This window comes from Octopus bimaculoides, chromosome 24 (assembly GCF_046866305.1).
Source record: "Octopus bimaculoides isolate indiv1 chromosome 24, ASM4686630v1, whole genome shotgun sequence".
In the NCBI taxonomy this organism is placed as follows: domain Eukaryota; kingdom Metazoa; phylum Mollusca; class Cephalopoda; order Octopoda; family Octopodidae; genus Octopus; species Octopus bimaculoides.
In genome coordinates, this window is record NC_142951.1 from 20609653 (window position 1) to 20629945 (window position 20293).

Here is a 20293-nt window from a genome sequence, read left to right on the forward strand (position 1 = left end):
ACTTTTGTGATGTGTTCACTAAATCTTGTGAGATGGGTTGTACAGCACTGCTCAATATTATGTTCTGTCCAACATGTTCACCAGATTTTGTGGACCATTCAATGGTGTTTACCATAAGAACAGAAGGAGAAGGACACACAGACACAACACCAATGAATATTAAAGAAGCAAGCCTTTACTGCATAATCTTATCTTTTATATATATATATATTATATATATATATATATATATATATATATATATATATATATATATATATATATATATATATATATCTTATTTTAAAGTTATGTCCAAGGTAGAAGAGGGGGTTCATTAGGAAGGTTTGCCCATAACAGTAATATTATTATCAGCAGCAGCACTAGTAGTAGTAGTAGTAGTAGTAGTAGTAGTAGTAGTAGTAGTGGTAGTAGTAGTGAAATACAATTTAAATTAAAAAAACGTCAAATTTTAGAAATGGTTAATCTTTATTATTCTCATCATGAGTCATTATCATGATCATTGTCAACATTATCATTATCATTATTGTCCACTGATTCACCACCACCACCACCATCACATCCCCCACTCATACTTACGAACCAACTGACAAACAACTTGCTGTATATTTCTGCTGCAGTCTTACCTACCTTCCTTGGTTCTGGGGTTTCTTGGGTTTTTTTGGGGGTTTTTTTAAACCCAATTTATTAGTGGGATGGAGTTGTGAGATAGAAAGAGAGCAAAGGAGAAAGTTGTTTATTAGGCTTGACAGAAAGAAAGAAAGAAAGAGGGGTAATGGAGGATATTACTTTGTCTCTCTCCTTATTCTAATTGAATCTATTTTAGATTTTAGTAATGAAACAGTGTGTGCAAGAAGTTCTGAGGATTTATGATTTGATCTGGAACTTCTCCCCACATTGAAGGGGGCTTACTCTTGTAAAACACAGCACCCTATAGAATTCTTATTCTACTGTGTATGTGTGAGGGGGTCGGGTGTCTTGGTGGTCGGTGGGGGCAGCAGAGAAGAGTTGTTGTGTCTGAATTGATGCTAAAACGTTAGAAGTTGTTGTTGATTTCTATTTATACCCCATATGTCTATGGAAATGGTTGTTAGATAGGTTGGCAGGAATTAGAGAGAGGGAAAGAAAGGAAAAAAAAAAGGAATACAAGTAAAATAAAATAAGCAAAACAGGAAAATCAAAAACACCCGACTGTGTTATTTCTTTTCTTTGCCAACCTCAAAACAACAACAATCTTGAGTGTGATGGTGGTGGTGGTGGAGACTTAGCAAAGGGAGGCTGGGCAGCTCCGAAAAATCGCATCCATTTATTTATCATTTCAACAATCATAATTTCATGTTTTGCAAACAGTGTGTGTGCATATATTTATATATATATATATATATATATATATATATATATATACATACACACACACAATATTTTCATATATATATATATATATATATATATATATATATATATATATATAATATGAAAGTATAACACAAGCATTGTGTTGAAGAGCATGCAATATATTTTTATGTAATCTTGCAGTGATATCATCATCATCATCATCATCATCATCATCATCATCATCATCATCATCATCATCATCATCAAAATTGGATCAAGTTTTATTTACTTATTTATTTTAAACTGGTATGAAGAACAGTGGTAGGTTTAGTAGCTTGCTAGGCCAGTCTGCAAGTCTGCAACTATATATATATATATATATATATATATATATATATATATATATATATATATATATATATGGTGTATATCATGGTTTTTAGTTTTAGTGAAGTACAGGGTATTTCGTTAAGTTCAAATAATGTAGTTCATTGTGTGTATGTGTATAAGCTTACATACATGTATATATACATATATACATATATACACCTGTAATTATAACAATACCCAGATGGAGGTTGTTTTTCACATAACTTTGTTTAGCCAGAAAATAACTGTAGAAATAGAGAAAGCCTCTCTCTCTCAAAATGTCTTTTTAGGTAACCAACTTTCAGAGCCATGGCACCAAGCCTAAATATATGTCTGTGTGTGTATGTGTGTGTACATGTATACTTGTGTTGGTGTGTAGGTATTAAATTTATAAACAAAAAAAAAAGCAAAATATAAATACCAATTCTGGTCTGAAACAGTTCTCTGTAAGTAGTTACCAAATTGGTTCCAGAATAGTTTAAGGAATGAGGTGAAAGCCAACGAATCATAAAATATTGGAAGCACCTGACAGAACGTTTGAACATTTGCTGGATCCTGGCACAAGAATTCCACTATTTTATTGTTGGAAATCAGGCAAACTCCAAGAAAGCTGAAGAATTTCTTGAAATCTTAGAAGAGAAAAAGAGGTTTATTAGAAGGGAAATGGAAATTTTAAAAAAGTAAAGAGAGAAGCGTAAGATTTAATGAACTTTGTCTGATATATACATACATGTATGTGTATATGTATGGTGAATGTGTGTGTGTGTATACACAAAAACACACTATCATTTATCACTGAAAATGTTAAATTTCACACCTTGCCATTTTCTTACTTCTGTAAACTTGATGTTTCTCTTCTATGGAAAACAAGATCTAAGAATTGCATCACTAATTGTGTGTGTCAGTGGTTCAGTGGTATAACAATGTTATTATACTTAGTTTAGATTCGAACATTGCAAGTTCGAATCCAACTCAGCAAGGTGTATACATCTAATGCACGGAACATTAAAACTTCAGTCAGAAATCAAAACAATTGAAATAATTCCTTTAAAATTATAATATTAGTAACTACAACTCATCTCAGATATTTTTCATATCTGATAATAACCATGTTATAATAATAGTTATTATTATTAGAAGTAGTATTATTATTATAATGATGTTTTCCTTATATTTTAGCATTTGTTTCATAAGTTACTAAAAACATTGTATGGGATTTGTTACTCTTAGCATAAAAGAAGGTATCATTGCTTCAAGACAGCCGTTGGTGGTCCAATATTTTGAGGTTTTGTTCAACTGTCCTCTCAGTGGGTCTGGGATTTTTAGAAGGAAAAAAAGAAGCAAAGAAGCGAAGCTTGATAAAAAATAAACATCTTATTTGTTTTTATCTTTTCATTTCGGTTTCTTTTCCAAAATGGGATTTGATTTGAAAATTTCCAAATGTAACCATTTAAAGATAAAGTAGCAATAGAACACAAGCGGTGCTTTCTTGTAAAACCTTGATTTACTTTAGCGTGTGCATTTATATATATATATATATATACATATGTATATGTATAATGTCTTGTCTCATCTTGGTTTCCCCGGGTATGCCTTTATGTAACAACAATGAAGGTGAGATTATAAAATGTATGGTTCTGATTCAACTGAGAGAAATATATATATATATATATATATATATATATATATATATATATATATATATATGTACAGAAATAATGATAAGCTTAATAAAGAAAAAATCTTCGGGGGGGAAAAGTCCTAAAGATATAAGAAGACAGATGAGCAACCAACAACACAACAAAAAATCTGGCTAAATGAAACATTTAAGAGAATGGTAGACATGAAAACCCGAAAACCAGAGAAATCAATGAACTAATCTCACAGTTGCCTACATCCTTCTTCAACCGTTGTACTCACAAATCTTTAAACGATATTGATACTTTGTGAGATTGTTTTCTGGCCAACTCTCTCTTTATCCCTCTCGCAGTTTATTCGGCTTCCCTTTTTCAAGACAATAAACTTAATAAAAAAGAAAAAGAAGAGAAAGGGTGCAAAATGGTGTTTTTCTTAATGTATTTGAAACCAATTATTCTTCAATGTCATCTCAAACTTGCCCAGGAACTTGGAAGAAAACAAAACTAACAAACAAAAAGACAAAATTCTTAAAGACAAATTCAAAAGGGCTAACGTCTGCTGAAGTTTCTGGAAAGGTTAGAAAGAAACTCTATGAACTGCATGATTCTTTGATGTGAATTTGGCATCTTTTATTTCAGTTTTCTGTTTGTCTTCATCTTCTATTTAAAGTCTCCCTACTTACCATTAATTGTTATGTGTGCGTGCATGTGCATGCATATGTATAATATGAGTATATATGCATATACTTATATTATGTAATACATATATATGTAAATACATATATATATATATATATTACGTAATATGTGTATATGTATGTAAATATGTATTATATATTTTATACCATATTTATATATATATAGTATATATTACACATGTAGTATGTAATATATCATATGCGCACACACCTTCATGTGAACAGGATTAACATGCAAGTCTATTAAAGTCATGAAAAAATGCTTGGCAGAGTGGGGGAAATGTACAGTATGTATATATATATATATATATATATATATATATATATATATATGTATGTATATATATATGTGTGTGTGTGTGTTTAGATAACTGACCACTCTGTTGTTTGTTTACAGGAATCCATTAGTTACATGTAAACAATATCAAAGAGGAGAGTGTAGGGTCTTCACCTCATTCCTCTCTTCTCCAATGATCTACAGTCAGAAATTTGGATGTGATGTTTGTGTGAAACCTTGATATGAGCTTTAATAATCTTGTTATTTGGACACATAGAAATACATACATGCATATGCAAAGAGTGACACACAGAGAAAATGATCATAATTTGTCTTTGCATATATCATTGTATTTGTGTGTATATGTGTGTATGCATGCGCACGTGCACACTCACATACACATATGTCATCATCAATGTTAATGTCCGTTTTCCATGTTGGCCTGAGTTGACTGTTTGACGGGCTGGTAAGCCCTCATCATCATCATCATCATCATCTAACATGCAATCTCCATGCTCACATGGGTTAAATATATATGTGTGCGTGTGTATATGAAAGAGAGAGAGAGTATATGTATGTTCACAGGCGTATACATGCTCATGGATGAACGATAGCTATGTGTGAGTGTGTGTATATGTATGAAAGCAAATGTATACATGCTAAATGCCATTAACTTTATTTTGTTGTATTTGGCTGTATATAAAGCAATAATAATAATAATAATAATAATAATAATAATAATATTGATGAACATTAGAAATAATACATTGATGCTTCTGTTACATGTTGCTATACTGGTTGTTTTGAGTAGTGCATGTCCTAATTGAAAAGGAAAGTTGATTTTGTACTTGTGGGAGGTGGGGCAGGGAAGGCAGTGATGGTGGGGAGGTCTATTAAAAAATATCAATTTTTTCCCTTTTTTTTTGAATTTATTTGTATTTGATTTGCAAATTACGTTGTACACATTTATTTGTACTGTACATATGTATATTATTCACTTCCTTCTCTCTCCACTCTCTTTGTCTTTCTCTGTCTTTCTCTTTCTGTCTCTGTCTTTCCCTCTCTCTCTCTCTCTCTCTCTGTCTTTCTCTCTCTCTCTTATTGTCCTTGTCTTTTTATTTCTCTCTTTCTCACACACAAACACATACTTTTGTTCATTCATTGGTTCATTTAATGTTCATTTCTTTTCATGGTAGCATGAATTAGAAAGGGACTTATTTCAATCAGGATTTTACAATCAGATGTTCTTCCCCTTGGTAATCCTTACTTCCCTCCTCGAGTAAGGGATTTTGTTTTTATTTCAGAGGTTTTAGAAAAATTCAGCACAGTCAACCGTCAACATCATTGCCATTTCACTGAGGCACTGACAAGCATAGAATATCAACAACTGTGCACATACACAGACAAGCACACTACATAATACATATACACACATATGCATATATATACGTGAGTGTATATATATGTGTGTATGTGCATGGCACCTTGGACAAGTGTCTTCCACTATAGTCTCAGACTGACCAAATCCTTATGAGTGGATTTGGTAGACAAAAACTGAAAGAAACCTTGCGTATATGAGTGTGTGTGTGTGTGTGTGTGTGTGTGCATAAGCAAACAAATGGGGGTGCATTGCACTGCAATAAATATTTCAAAAGTTAGACAGAGAAAGGAAAAATAGACAAAAACTGGGCGAAAACATAACAGACAGAAAAGGGAGAGAAAAACACAATGCAAGGAACATTTGAAGGTGATTTTCTCATCAGTTGGTTTCTGAAACATCTTCGTGGTTTTGCAATATTTAAAACAAAGACCACTGTTATAAACAGGAGCACCAGAGCATAGAGCTACAGGAAAAGGCTGACAAATAACATTGTGTATACAATAAGAAATAATGATGATATAACAGACAAGGAATGGTATATATATACAATAGAAAATGCCTTATAGCTGCACAATAAGCAAAAGGTATAATTATATATGTACGTGTGACCTTGTGTCACTGTTTATCCCCCAACTGATGTGGATGTGTTTACAACCCCTGTTATCTAGCAGTTGGGCAAAAAGAGACTGATAGAATAAGTACCAGCCTTAACAAAAGGTAAGTGCTGGAGACGATCCATCTGATTAAAACTTTTTTAAGGTGATGCCCCAGTATGGCCGCAGGCTAATGACTGAAACAAGTAAAAGATAGATGTATGTGTACACACACACACACGCACACACACACGCGCGCGCGCACGCACACACACGCACACACACACACACACACATATTTATTCAAAACGTTTGTGTGTGTGTGTGGTGTGTATATTTTGTGTGTGATCAAGGTATTTCAGCTGGTATAGTATATCAAGGGCTACACAATCCAATGTGATGTCTTTTTTTGTTAAGGTAGGTAGGCTGGGACTTGGGAGAGATTTGGCAGCTGTAAGTAGAGTAACAACGTTAAAGACTCCTTCATTAATTTGATGCAAGTAGTAGAAAATAGTTTAATGTAGCAAAGAAGAGAAGGGACTCAGAAATATAAATAGAACGAGGAGGACTCTGGTTGGTAAAGAAAATTGTGCCTTTAAGTCAGACCACACAGCATCATTCTGAATTTTTGAATGCTTACTAGAGTTATCTCCCCTGCAACAACTAGTTCTGCGTTGTGTGAATATATCTATATATGCACACACATATATGTTCATGCATTTGCATGTATATGTGGGTGTATATATGTAAAATAGGTATAACTACACATAATTTCTTATATATATATATACACGTGTGTGTGTATATATACATTTACTTGTATGTGTGTGTAAATACACACACGCAAACAAACCAAATTGGTTGCAATCATTGGACATTAGCAACAGCAATAAGACTCATCAAAATATGTAATTATTAAAATTGTCAAATTATCCATTCCTACATGTATCATTGATTGGCAAACACTTAACGAATGCAGCAAGATGGTACATGTTGGAGGGTTCATTATGGGTGGGGGGGTGACACATATTTAATATTTCAGTTTTATAAACATTTTGGTTGATGTGACTCCTCATTTTCTTTTCAGTAATTAATGTTTCTTGTTTAATTATTCTAACATTAAGTATGTTATCTATATATTTATTTATTTATAAGCGTGTTTGTGTTACCAATTGATTCATTGCTTGTTTTATTACTTATTATATTTTTATTTTTCCATATTTTTATTCTTATTATATCTGGTATTATTGTTGTTTCATTATTATTGTTGTTGTTATTGTGGATTTGTAGAGTTGTTAAAGCATTGCAAAATTGCTTTGCTGTATTTATTCCAGTTCTTTACATCCTGAGTTCAAATTCCGCCAAGATTGATTTTACCTTTCATCTGTTCAGGGTCAATATAATGTGTACCAATTTAGCACTGGTGACAATATAATGAACTTACCCCCTTCTTCAAAAGTGCTGGCCTTGTGCCAAAATTAGAAAGAATCATTATCATTATTATTTTTATCATTATTATTATTATTATTATTATTACTAGAATGATGAATTAGCAGAATCATTCAGACATCAAACAAAATGCCTTACCTATTTGTTCCAGCTGTTTTTATTCTGAGTTCAAGTTTTGCCTTTCATCCCTCCAGGGTCAGTAAAATAAAACACTAATCAGGAAATAGGGTCAGTGTAATTGACTAATCTCCCTGCTCTCGTAAAACAAATTTTAATTACTTGTGCCAAAGTTAGAAAGGATTACTTTTAAGGTGGTGAGCTAGCAGAATTCTTAGCATGCCAGACAAAATGCTTAGCAGCATTTCATCCATCTTTACATTCTGAGCTCAAATTCCACTAAGTTTGACTTTGCCTTTCATCATTTTCGGGTTGATGAAATAAGTACCAGTCAAGTACTTGGGTCGATGTAATTGACTAGCCCCACTTCCCTAATATTTCAGGCCTTGTGCCTATAGTTGAAAGGACTATTATTATTTGATGTGGTTCATTTTCAGTCTTACTCCTTGTAGAATTTATGTGGGTGGCAGGTCACTACATATACCCTCAGATCTCCACACAGTTTCAGTAAGTGCTCAAAACCCTCCTGATGATCTTTCCTATTCCTAAGAGGCAAACTTTCTGTAGAAGTTCTCCAGGACATTCCATTTCAATCTACTTTATCCATTTGTCGATAGGAAATTATTATTATTACTATTATTGTCATTATTATTATTATTATTGCAGTGAGCTGCAGAATTTTTGGTATGTCAGACAAAATGCCTCATGGCATTTCTTCAGAAATAGTTGGAAGAAACACCACTAGGCATTTTGTTCGACACACTAAAAATTGTGTGGCTCATTGCTTTGATAATAAAGTTGTGAGTTCAAATTTCGCCAAAGTTAACTTTGCCTTTCACCTCTTTGAGGGTCAATAAAACAAGTAGCAGTCAAATACATAATCAAGTAGCCCCTCCCCACAAATTTGTCAGGTCTTGTGCCTACAATAGAAGTAGTTATTATTTTCAAGTTATTATTTTGCAGCATTTCCTCCAGGCTTATGTTCTGGGTTCAAATTCCTCCAAGGTCAGCTTTGCCTTTCATCTTTTCAGGGTTGATAAAATAAATACCTGTTGTACACTGGGGTTAATGTAATCAACCAACCCTTCTCCACCAAACTTTCAGGCCTTATGCCTACAATAGAAAGCATTATTATTTTCATTCTTATCATTTGCATTATTTTTATTTGCCTTATTTGCATTATCCTTATTTCCATTATTATTATTATTATTATTATTATTATTATTATTATTATTACTTGCCTTTTAATTTTATTTTCCTTTTAATTTAATCCATTTTCCTTTGTTGACCTTCCTTTTTTTGTCAGGCCTCCTCCACCACTACCGCCATCTTCACTTCCTCTTTCTCAACCTTTCCCCGGGTTTCCCCACATGGAATCTGCAGTGATGAAACAAAGTTCGCAGTCCTCCACTTCGGATGGCAACTACAGTAGTTTCCAATCATCGGAGACGGTCAAATCATCTTCGATGTCAACCCATAGCACATCAGCAGATGAAACTTGCGGTACCACTGCATTCACGGGCCTCGTTGATGTCCCGTCTGCCTTTGCACCTGTCCATCCTCTTGGACCAGCTCCAGTGATTTCCGAGCAAATGGAATCAAAGACTTCCCAGAGTTATTCAAAGCTGGAGAGCACCGACTCGAAATCTGAAGTGATGCAGAAGAGCGAACAGTCAACAATGGAGCGATCAGAGAAATATGCCATGTCTTCATCGACACTGCAACAACAACAACAACAACAACAACAACACCAACAACTGCCACAGCTTCAACAGCCCCCTTTGATGATGATGATGATGAGTAACAAAATGCAGAGCGAGAGTCAGGGCCAGGGCTTGCCCATAGCGGACATGAACGCTCCGCCTTTCCCTGTCCAGCAGAGCTACGAAACTAAGTCTGAGCAGAGTCACATTTACAAGAAGATTGAGCACAGTGACGTGTCCCAGGGTTTTCCCTGCCCACCGCCACCACCACCGCCCCTAGCTCCTTCGGCACAGCCGATTCCGCTACAGATCGGTGCTGGTCAAGCGGATAGTTATTACCAACAACAGCAACAGCAATATCAGCAACAGCAGCAGCAGCAGGACTCCAGCCCTGGTTACCAGGTGTTATCTCCCTTCCAGAGCTCACAACACTATGAATCTAGTGTCTCCGAACAACAACAACAACACCAACAGCAGCAACAGCAAGAGGTCGTCACCTCTTCCATGCAGCAACACTCCTCTGTATCTGCTTCGGACAATTTCCAGAGGTTAGATTCCATCCCAGTGCATGACCGAGTGAAGTGCTTAACCTGAAACTGCATTCTTAACAAATCAACATATATCATATATATATATATATATATATATATATATATTTGTTTTGCAAGATTTTTGATGTGAAATCGTGTGTTGAAACAGATGTTGTTGTACTTGGGGATGGTCATATTGCCAGTTTAGCCAATAAAAACACACGCACTGTATATTTGGTGTTAATTTGCTTCAGCTTTATATTACATTAATCTTAATCTTATTTCGGCCAGAGTTCTTTCGTCACACTTCTGTGACCTCATCAGTGGTCCTTTGTTTCCTTCTTTCTTATGTGTGTCTCACCTTGCTAACTATCAGCCATTTTGTATATTTTCAAAATGGCTGATAGTTAGCAAGGTGAGACACACATAAGAAAGAAGGAAACAAAGGACCACTGATGAGGTCACAGAAGTGTGACGAAAGAACTCTGGCCGAAATAAGATTAAGATTAATGTAATATAAAGCTGAAGCAAATTAACACCAAATATACAGTGCGTGTGTTTTTATTGGCTAAACTGGCAATATGACCATTCCCAAGTACAACAATATATATATATATATATGAATGATATATATATATATATATATATATGAATGATATATATATATATATATATATATATATATATATATATATATGAATGATATATATATATATCATATATATATATATATATATATATATATATATATATATATATATATATATATATATATATATATATATATATGTAGAATATGTGTGTATATGTGTATATCCACATATATACACACACATGTATACACAAACGTATGTACACAGTATGTCCCATATCTAAGGCTACATTTAACATGAATTTCAGGTCTTAATTGTTGCCTTCCTTATGGGACAACTGGTGCCCGTCCATAGTTTGTTTCTTTCCTCCCACTCCCACTTAACCCTCACCTCCTCCTCCTTTTAGTTTTGTTTTTAACATTTATTTTTTGTTTTGTTTTGAATTTTTTGTTTTAATATTTAGTTGCTTTGGTTGCTTTTTTGTTGTAATTATTAGATATTGTTTTTTTCTTCTGTTGAATTATTTATGAAACCTAACTTCATTTCTGTTGGTATGTGCATGTATGCGTGTGTGTGCTTTTATGTGTGTGTGTGTGTGTGTGTGTGTGTGTGTGTCTGTCTGTGTGCATACTCACACACATTCACACTCATGTTGAAGTTTCTGATTTTTCATTATCGTTATTAATTTTTATTATTATGTTTATGATTATCATAATTACTATTTTTGTTATTCTTGTTACTATTATTATTGTTACTCTTATTCCTATTATCATTATTACTATTATTATTATATTATTATTATTATTTCTGATATGGCAGTGAGCTGGCAAAATCATTAGCATGCCAGGTGAAATACTTAGTAGTATTTGATCTGTCTATATGTTCTGAGTTCAAATTCCACCGAGGTCGACTTTGCCTTTCATCCTTCCAGGGTCGTTAAATTAAGTATCAGTGAAATACTGGGGTCGATGTAATCAGCTTGCTCCCTCCCTAAAATTTCCGGCCTTGTGCCTATAGTAGGCAGGATTATTGTTGTTGTTGTTTTGTGGTGTATTAGTGAAGCCCCTTTATTTCTCCCGCAGGAGAAGTAAAGGGACATCACTTTTGTTCTTCTGGGTTGTGAAGGCAGCTGAGACTGCAATGTCACTGTCAACTCTTTCCTTGTTAAAATTAATAAATAGTCAGCTAGTGAGCTTTGTAAATACACACACACATATACACACATGTACACATGTGTGTATATGTGTGTGTGTGTAAAAGAAAGAGAATATGGTCTGTTTGTTGGGAGGGCAAAGAATAAAAGGACAGGATTTTACAATTTTTCTTATATTTTTAGTCTGGAGTTGCAATCGTGCAATGGTCAGCTTCATGTTTAATTCCTCCAAGGCTGTCATTGTTGTTTAGCTCTGATCAGTCCTAACAGAGCAGACCTAAAATCAAAGGCATTCAAGTGATGACCATCCCCGTCTAACTTATTTGCAGACTATGTCCTCTGTTGTTTAAACCCAAACCAATTCTGACTATGCAGATTTATGGTCAAAGGCATTCTAGCCATGACCATCTTGTCTTTTTTCCTGCTCAGTGAACATTAGATAAACATTAGATAAGCATTTACCTTTTCAAGAAATGTGTATTATTTTGTGAGAACTTTAGCTGCTATTTTAAGCAGATTGAATGACCTAGTAGAGGACTCCCTTGCTGGCTCATGTGGAACTGATGATATTGAAGTACTAATAATATGACAAAATGATTAATGGTATTTCTTCCAGTTCTTTACATTCTGAGTTCAAATCCTGCCAAAATCAACTTAGCCTTCCATATTTCAAGGTTGATAAGATAAAGCGTCAGCCAAGTAGTGGGGGTCAATGTAATTAACTTGCTTTTTACCCTCAAAAATTGCTGGCCTGGAACCCTGTAATGAACTGGAGTCCCATTAAAGGGTGTGTTGTAATCTCCATCACTTACACACCATAGAAACAAAGTATCTGGCTTTATGGACCCTAGGGCTCAAGAAAAAAAAAATACATAGGAGGCACAGGTGTGGCTGTGTGGTAAGAAGCTTGCTTACCAATCATGTGGTCTTAGGTTCAGTCCTACTGCATAGCAGCAAGTGTCTTCTACTATAACTCCAGTTCGACCAATGCCCTGTGAGTGAATTTAGTAGACAACAACCGTAAGAAGCCCATCATACACACACACACACACATTAATGAGTGGACAAACAAAAGAAAAGGGCACTCAACATATTTAGTAGGAGTTACATGTATTATTTTCGGCAATCCAAAGCCTAAAAGATACAGGCTTCTGTTAGAAACCTGTGAAACTTTAAGTTGCATGGACCCATATCAAACTGATTTAAATAAAATACACACACATACACACACACACACACACACACACACACACACACACACACACACACTTATAGGGAGGCGTGAGTGTTGATGACTGTTTGATGCCGGTGGTTAGTGAACTTTTTTCCCCTCCCATTATCAACCATGTAAACATGGGTAATAGTGATGATAATAATGATGATGATGATGATGATGATGATGATCTTTATTAACAGTGAGAGGTCCATGAGACACAGAAAAATGCTGTGAACATTAACAGGGGGTGGGCAGGAGGCACTTATGATGATGATGCCCCCTCCAATTTAATGTCCATAGTATTTAATAATAATAATAATAATAATTACTTAATGTTTTCTTTTATTTTCTATTTCACACAAACATAAAGGTATTTTTGATATTTTGTTGTTTGTGTTTATTGCTCTTTTCTATGTTTTTGGTTTGTTTTTAAATTTGGTTGCTTTGATGTTTTCATACTTGCTGCTGCTCCTGCAAGCAGTGTGGTGAAAGCACTGGACTGGGTTTCTTTTTGGTATTTAGTTACATCCCTTAGTTCAAACCTCCACAAGGTTTATTTGCAACATGTATACACACAGGTGAGCTGGCAGAAACGTTAGCACGCCAGGCGAAACGCTTAGCCGTATTTCGTCTGCCGCTACGTTCCGAGTTCAAATTCCGCCGAGGTCGACTTTGCCTTTCATCCTTTCGGGGTCGATTAAATAAGTACCAGTTACGCATTGGGGTCGATATAATCGACTTAATCCGTTTGTCTGTCCTTGTTTGTCCCCTCTGTGTGTAGCCCCTTGTGGGTAGTAAAGAAATAACACACACACATGTATCCCTTCCAGCATGCTGAAGTTTCTACAGTTGTGTATATACACACACACACCCCTTTCAGCCAGCTGAAGTTGATATTGATTAAAAAAAAAGTATATACCAGTTAAATATTGGAGGTATTTGATTAAATCTACAACATGCCCTTTTTGGGAAAATTATTGTGGTTCTAAGCCAGTGTTGTTAATGTTTGCAATTATTACTATTATTATATATTTTTTATTTATTGAATTTTTTGCTGCTGTCGTTTTCCTAACATGTTTTTAGTTTGGACATTTTTTCTAACGCTATAAATTGCATGGAGTCTGGTGGTCTTGACACAAACAAACACACTGTTGTTGAGACATATATTACAAGTTTATATATAAATATATGTATATCTATATCTATCTACACACATGCACACATATACACATATATACGTATAGACAGATATATCTATATCTTTATCTCTCTCTTTCTATATATATATATATATATATATATATATATATATGCGAGTAAAAATAAATACAAAAAAGGGTTTTTTTTTGTATGATTGTGTATAGAGGAATATATTATTTTGTTTAAAAGAGTTCCAACACTGTCTGTTTTTTATGTTTTATTTATAATCCTGCAAAACCAATGTGGGGTATAGAATATGGAATATACAATATATAATATAATATTCAATATTTCATCTACATCCAATACTTTATTTCATGGTGCCACCCATTTTTATTTTACTTTATTTTATTTTATTTTATATTATATATTGTATATTATATTATATATTGTATATCCCATATTCTATACCCCACATTGGTCCTGCAGGAATATAAATAAAACATAAAAAACAGACAGCGTTGGCACTCTCTTAAACAAAATAACACACACACACACACACACACACACACACACACACACACACACACACACACACACACACACACACACACACACACACACACTACTCAAACATGCTCAAACATTACTAATAAATTAGAGATGAACACTGCATTAGGGTAGATGAATCCATTCTTTGAACAATTGGCACTCTCATCAAGCAAGATGGTTTAGTTGCCACTATCATTCATACTATTAAATAATTGCAAATGTATTCACATTAAGCCCATGCTATTGCATTAACAACTCTCTACTGTTAAAAGAATAAATACATTCATATACTTGAGTGTGTGCTTGTGTGTATGTATACACACACACATACACACAAAGTTCAAATGTATGTGCAATATATATATGTATGTATACATATATGTTTTTGATTATATTTCTTTTTTAAAGCCAAAACAGTGTAATAAAAATGATACAGGTCGATAGATTTGTCTTGAATTTCAATGTTTCATGGTTAGGAACTCAGGAGAAAAGTCGTTATTTGTTGACGTCTCTGACTTTCATATGCACACTACAGGACAGAGGAGTCAGCAAATAACTTGTCTCCAAAGATTTCCTGAAGAGGCTTTAATCCTGAAATATTGAAACACCAGCTAAAAGTATCAACCTGTATTATTTCTAAAACTTGCATCCTTTTGGCTTAAAAATATGAGACAATGTTTCATGAAAACTATACTATTCATTTATGAAAATAGATAGAAGAGCCCAATTAGCTAGGTTCCTGTAATGAGCTTATGAATCTTTAAGTTGCATGGGGCCAAATCAAACTGTTTCCAAAAATAATACATACATATATACATATATACATACATACATATATATGTATATATATATATATATAGTGTGTGGCATTATTATTTTTCTGTAGTAATGCCCATTATATAAATATAAACGAATAATATATATGTATATATATATATATATATATATATATATTGTGGTAAAGCTTCACAAGTAGAATAGCACTCGATCAGCTAAAGAGAGTTGTGGTCTTTCTTATAACATTACACACACACACACACACACACACACACACATAGAATGATAGATATAGATATATATTCAGCATGGTGGCTGAATATTCCATTGTGGTTTTCAAGGTGACCCATAATTGGTTACACTTGAGATGCATATTGTTATTTTCACTGCATAGTATCCTCATTTCTTGGTCTCTTCTCTCCTACAGCCGACAGATGGCAGGGGTCAACTCAGCCGCTACAACTGTGGGTCAGCACCCACAGATCGGGGGCCAGGTCTATGGCCAAAATGCCACATATATACAGCAGCCCCTCTACCAGGAAACACCAATGATGTCCCCACAAACAGCTTCTACCGCCACTCGAGAGCTGGATGAGTTAATGGCTTCACTCTCTGAGTTTAGGGTAAGTCTATAGAGTTTAATGTACTTATATATAAATTATACTGATGATGGGTAGAACTGGAAAAAACACAGTTACATGCATGAGCATATACACACAAATGCACTCTGAAATATGCTCACTAACTCACAAATACACACAAATGCATGCACTCAGTGATTTTGTCGTGTGCGCACACACACACACACACACACACACACACACACACACACACACACACACACACACACACACACACACACACACACACACACACGACGACTCTCTCTCTCTCTTTTCCATATATTCCATATAGACACTTTCATTATAGACACATTTTCCCAATTTAGAAATATGAGTTAATCAACATATTTTGTGTTTATCAAAGATTGTAAAATATTTATTTCTTGTACTCAACATTGTGTGTGTGTGTGTGTGTGTGTGTGGTTGACCTCTCCCCTCCTTGTTCTCCCTTGATAGCTTCACATGTGATCCATAATTAAAACCAGTTGTCCCAGAACCCATAAGCAAATGATCAAGCAGGCTGTAGTGGAGGATTTGATTTAAAGTCAAGCATATGGAATGGAACAAACTTCTTGGAGTCATTAACTGCTCCAAATTAATTATATAATAAGATATATATATTTCACTTCCAGATTTGGTTTGCAAGATTCTTTGTGTGAGTTTGTGTGTTGAAGCATATTCTGTTGTGCCTGGGGAGAGTCATTCACTTTTAGTGCCTTATAAATTAACACACTCACTGGTAAAATTTCCACTCATTTACTTACTTATTTTTCTAAGATTTTTCGTTGCGTCTTGCAAACTTTTCAATAGTTGTTGACTCTATCTGTTATTCAAGCTGTGTTCTTTTGGTTTGTTTGTGCACATATGTGGGTTAGTGTGCGTGCGCATACACATGTATGTATGTAAGTATGCATGCAAGTGTGTGTATGGGTGTGTATATGTATGTGTGTACGTTTGTATGTATTCTGCATATTCATGTGTTTGTGTGTTTTTATGTGTGTGTGTTTGCATGCGTGTGTGTATCTCTGTCTCCTTGTGTGTGCGTGTGTGTATGGGTTTTTGTGACTATGTACTGTGTCTGTATGTGTGGATGTGTGTCTCCATATGTGTCCTTGTGTGAATTGAAGTGTCTATATGGTCATGTGCTTCAGTCTTCATTTGCATATGTGTGTTTATATGTGCTTGTCTGTTCATATTACCTGTGTACCTATCCGGCTGTATGTCAATCTGTTTACTTTTGTATCCATTTGCCTACATACATGTGCATATACATATACATACACATACACACATCTACATAACAGCCCACTAACTATTCTACCTATATATAAATATGAACTGTGGATATGGGGGTATGTTTATCTACTTTGTATATTTCCTATTTAGTACTGGGGATGTTTCATTTATGAGGACGTACTCCTGTATTTGTCTGAGTGTTGGGTCCTTTGGGTGCTTGGATAAAACGCGGATGTCAAGTTGACTCAGGCTACCTCCATGTTGGTCCTTGGCATGTTGGTAGAGTATGGAAGACTGTTTTTTGTCATCATATTGTCTCAAATGTTCATTTAGTCTTTCTGCAATGCTCCTAGATGTCTCAACTATGTATGTCTCCCCTATGTATGTCATACAAGAGGAGACATCTAGGTGTATTGCGGAAAGACTAAATGAACTTTTCAGAAAATTTTAGAAAACTAAATAAATAAATAAGTGGAAATTTTACTGATGAGTGTGTTGAATTATAAGGTACTAAAAGAGACCGACTCTTCCTAGACACAACAGAAAATATATATATATTAATAGTTTTATATTCGGGTAGGTACCTTGTATGCTGTTTAAAGCCTGTTTACTGTATTTAGTTGCCTGATGTCAACAACAATACAGAGAATTATGCCACTGGATTTACTTCAGGGATTCCTTTGTGTTCATAGAGTTTATATAAAAATATGAGTGTGTGTATGTGTACATGTATATACACACACATTTATATATATATATATATATATATGAAAGTGTATATATATATATATATATATAAGTATATACATATATATATGTGTGTGTATATATATATATAGGTTTATATATATAGGTTTATATATATATGTATATACATATATGTATATGCATATGTATATATGTGTATATGTATTGGGTTGACAACTAATTTCTTGCCGTTTTTTTTAATTAAAAATTTTTTTAAAGATTTAATAAAAAATAACAACTAATTAATTAATAATGTATTCACCCTTGTTGTTTACAACTTCTTCCCAAAGTGCAACAAGATTTTCAATACCTCGTTGGTACAAATCACCCGATTTTGACTCGAAAAATTGATCCAACCAAGCTCTCAATTCTGCATCAGTATTGAACGAAACTCCGCGTATAGCATTTGAAAGAGATCGAAAGAGGTGGAAATCCATTGGTGCCAAATCAGGAGAGTATTGTTGGTGTGGCAGCACTTCTCAGCCATGCGTTTGAATGGCTTCCTTGGTCATATTGGCGATACGAGGGTGGGTGTTGTCGTGCAGCAGAAGAACACCATGCTGATGATTAGGTCTTTTCTCTTGAATTGTTCCATCTGTTGAACATTGTTCTGCATTGACCGTTTGGTTCCATTCAAGCAATTCATAATGGATAATCCCTTCCCAGTCCCACCATACGCACAACATCGTTTTACGCGGATGAAGATGCTTATCCTAATGTGAAAGTGTTTGAGTGCAAAAAGTTTAAGGTTAATTGTGATGTCCAGTTCCACTGGAAGTTGTATATATTGTGGGCTGAACAGCTTTCCTTCATTTTATTGGCCTCATGACAATTTTGAAAAGGTTCACTGTGTTAAGATTCACTATCAATTAATTTTCCTTATTTAGAAGAAACAGTTTTAATGTCTCAGGAATCTTTAATACCCTAACCAAAAGTAACAACCCCATACAATCACCAAACATCTCTATAACTTAACACTATCCAGGTTAACCCTCTTCACCTATACAAACCAACCAATGGATGGGGAACGTTTGCTAGTATATATATATTTATATAAGCACACACATACACACACATCAGGTGTTTATATTGTTTATATACACGCACGCATACACAATACGGTTATGTGCTTAGCTGTGTATAGTGTATGTGAATGCTGAAGAATTACAATCCCCAGCAGCCAATCCTTCCCCTTATTTTATTTCCCAGCTGGTCCCACTTGTTTTCCATGGCATGTAAATGTTGATCTTGTTGTTTTAGTAAACAAATTGTGTTGAAGGCATAATGACTTAATGTAAACAGACACTCACTCACACACACACACACTCACTCACACACTCACTCACTCACACACTCACTCACTCACACACTCACTCACTCACACACTCACTCACTCACACACTCACTCACTCACACACTCACTCACACACTCACTCACTCACACACACACAAATGTATATTGCATCATCCTCATCATCATCATTGTTGTCAGCAGCATCAGTATTTTATGGCAGTTTTTTTTTCTCTCCTGTGCTGGCATGGTTTGGGTGGATTTCATCACACTTCACCCAGCTGCATCATTTTGGTTCTTACAGCAACACAGGAAATCACTCTGGTCATCTTTGTTGTTGATGTTGTGTGTCTTACAGTGTGTGGATTGAGTGAATTTTATTGTACCACCACCACCACCACCACAACTAAAGGGCTCCCCACCACCACCATTTCCTTTATGCTGCATCAGTTCTTATTCAGAATTACTGTCTTCTCACTTAAGAATCCACATTTCCCTTGTAATATATGGCAAAGTCATCAAAGTACTTTGTTGGTATTTGTTCTGGCTATTTTATGTTCTGAGTTCAAATTCCACCAAGGTGAAATTAGTTTTCTTTCTTCTAGAGAGTCAATCAACATGCCATGCTGTGGGACTGAACCCCAAACCATATAGTTTGGAAGCAAGCTTTTTAACCATACAGTCACACCTGTGTCTAATCAATATGAAAATAAAATTTCAAAAAGTAACATTCCCTCTCAATGAGGTGGGACACCACCTTGAGTAACTTAGGGGAAAAACCCACACAAAGGCCAGGGTTAATCTGCCACATCCATAATAATAATAATATCTCATTTTTGTATTTATTTTTTGTGTTGGAATGTTTGTTGTATTTTG

The 20293-nt window shown here is 34.6% G+C and overlaps 1 protein-coding gene across 12 annotated transcripts in view; it reads left to right on the top strand.

Annotated features, from left to right (window-relative positions):
- LOC106874417 (uncharacterized) overlaps positions 1–20293 on the top strand; it is a 397411-nt gene that overhangs the window by 342195 nt on the left and 34923 nt on the right. For all 12 annotated transcript variants that reach the window (XM_089341509.1, XM_089341511.1, XM_089341513.1 and 9 more), the window contains 2 exons: positions 9163–10107; positions 15948–16143. In XM_089341509.1, the coding sequence (XP_089197635.1) occupies positions 9163–10107; positions 15948–16143 (1141 nt within the window). The remainder of the gene's footprint in view (positions 1–9162; positions 10108–15947; positions 16144–20293) is intronic.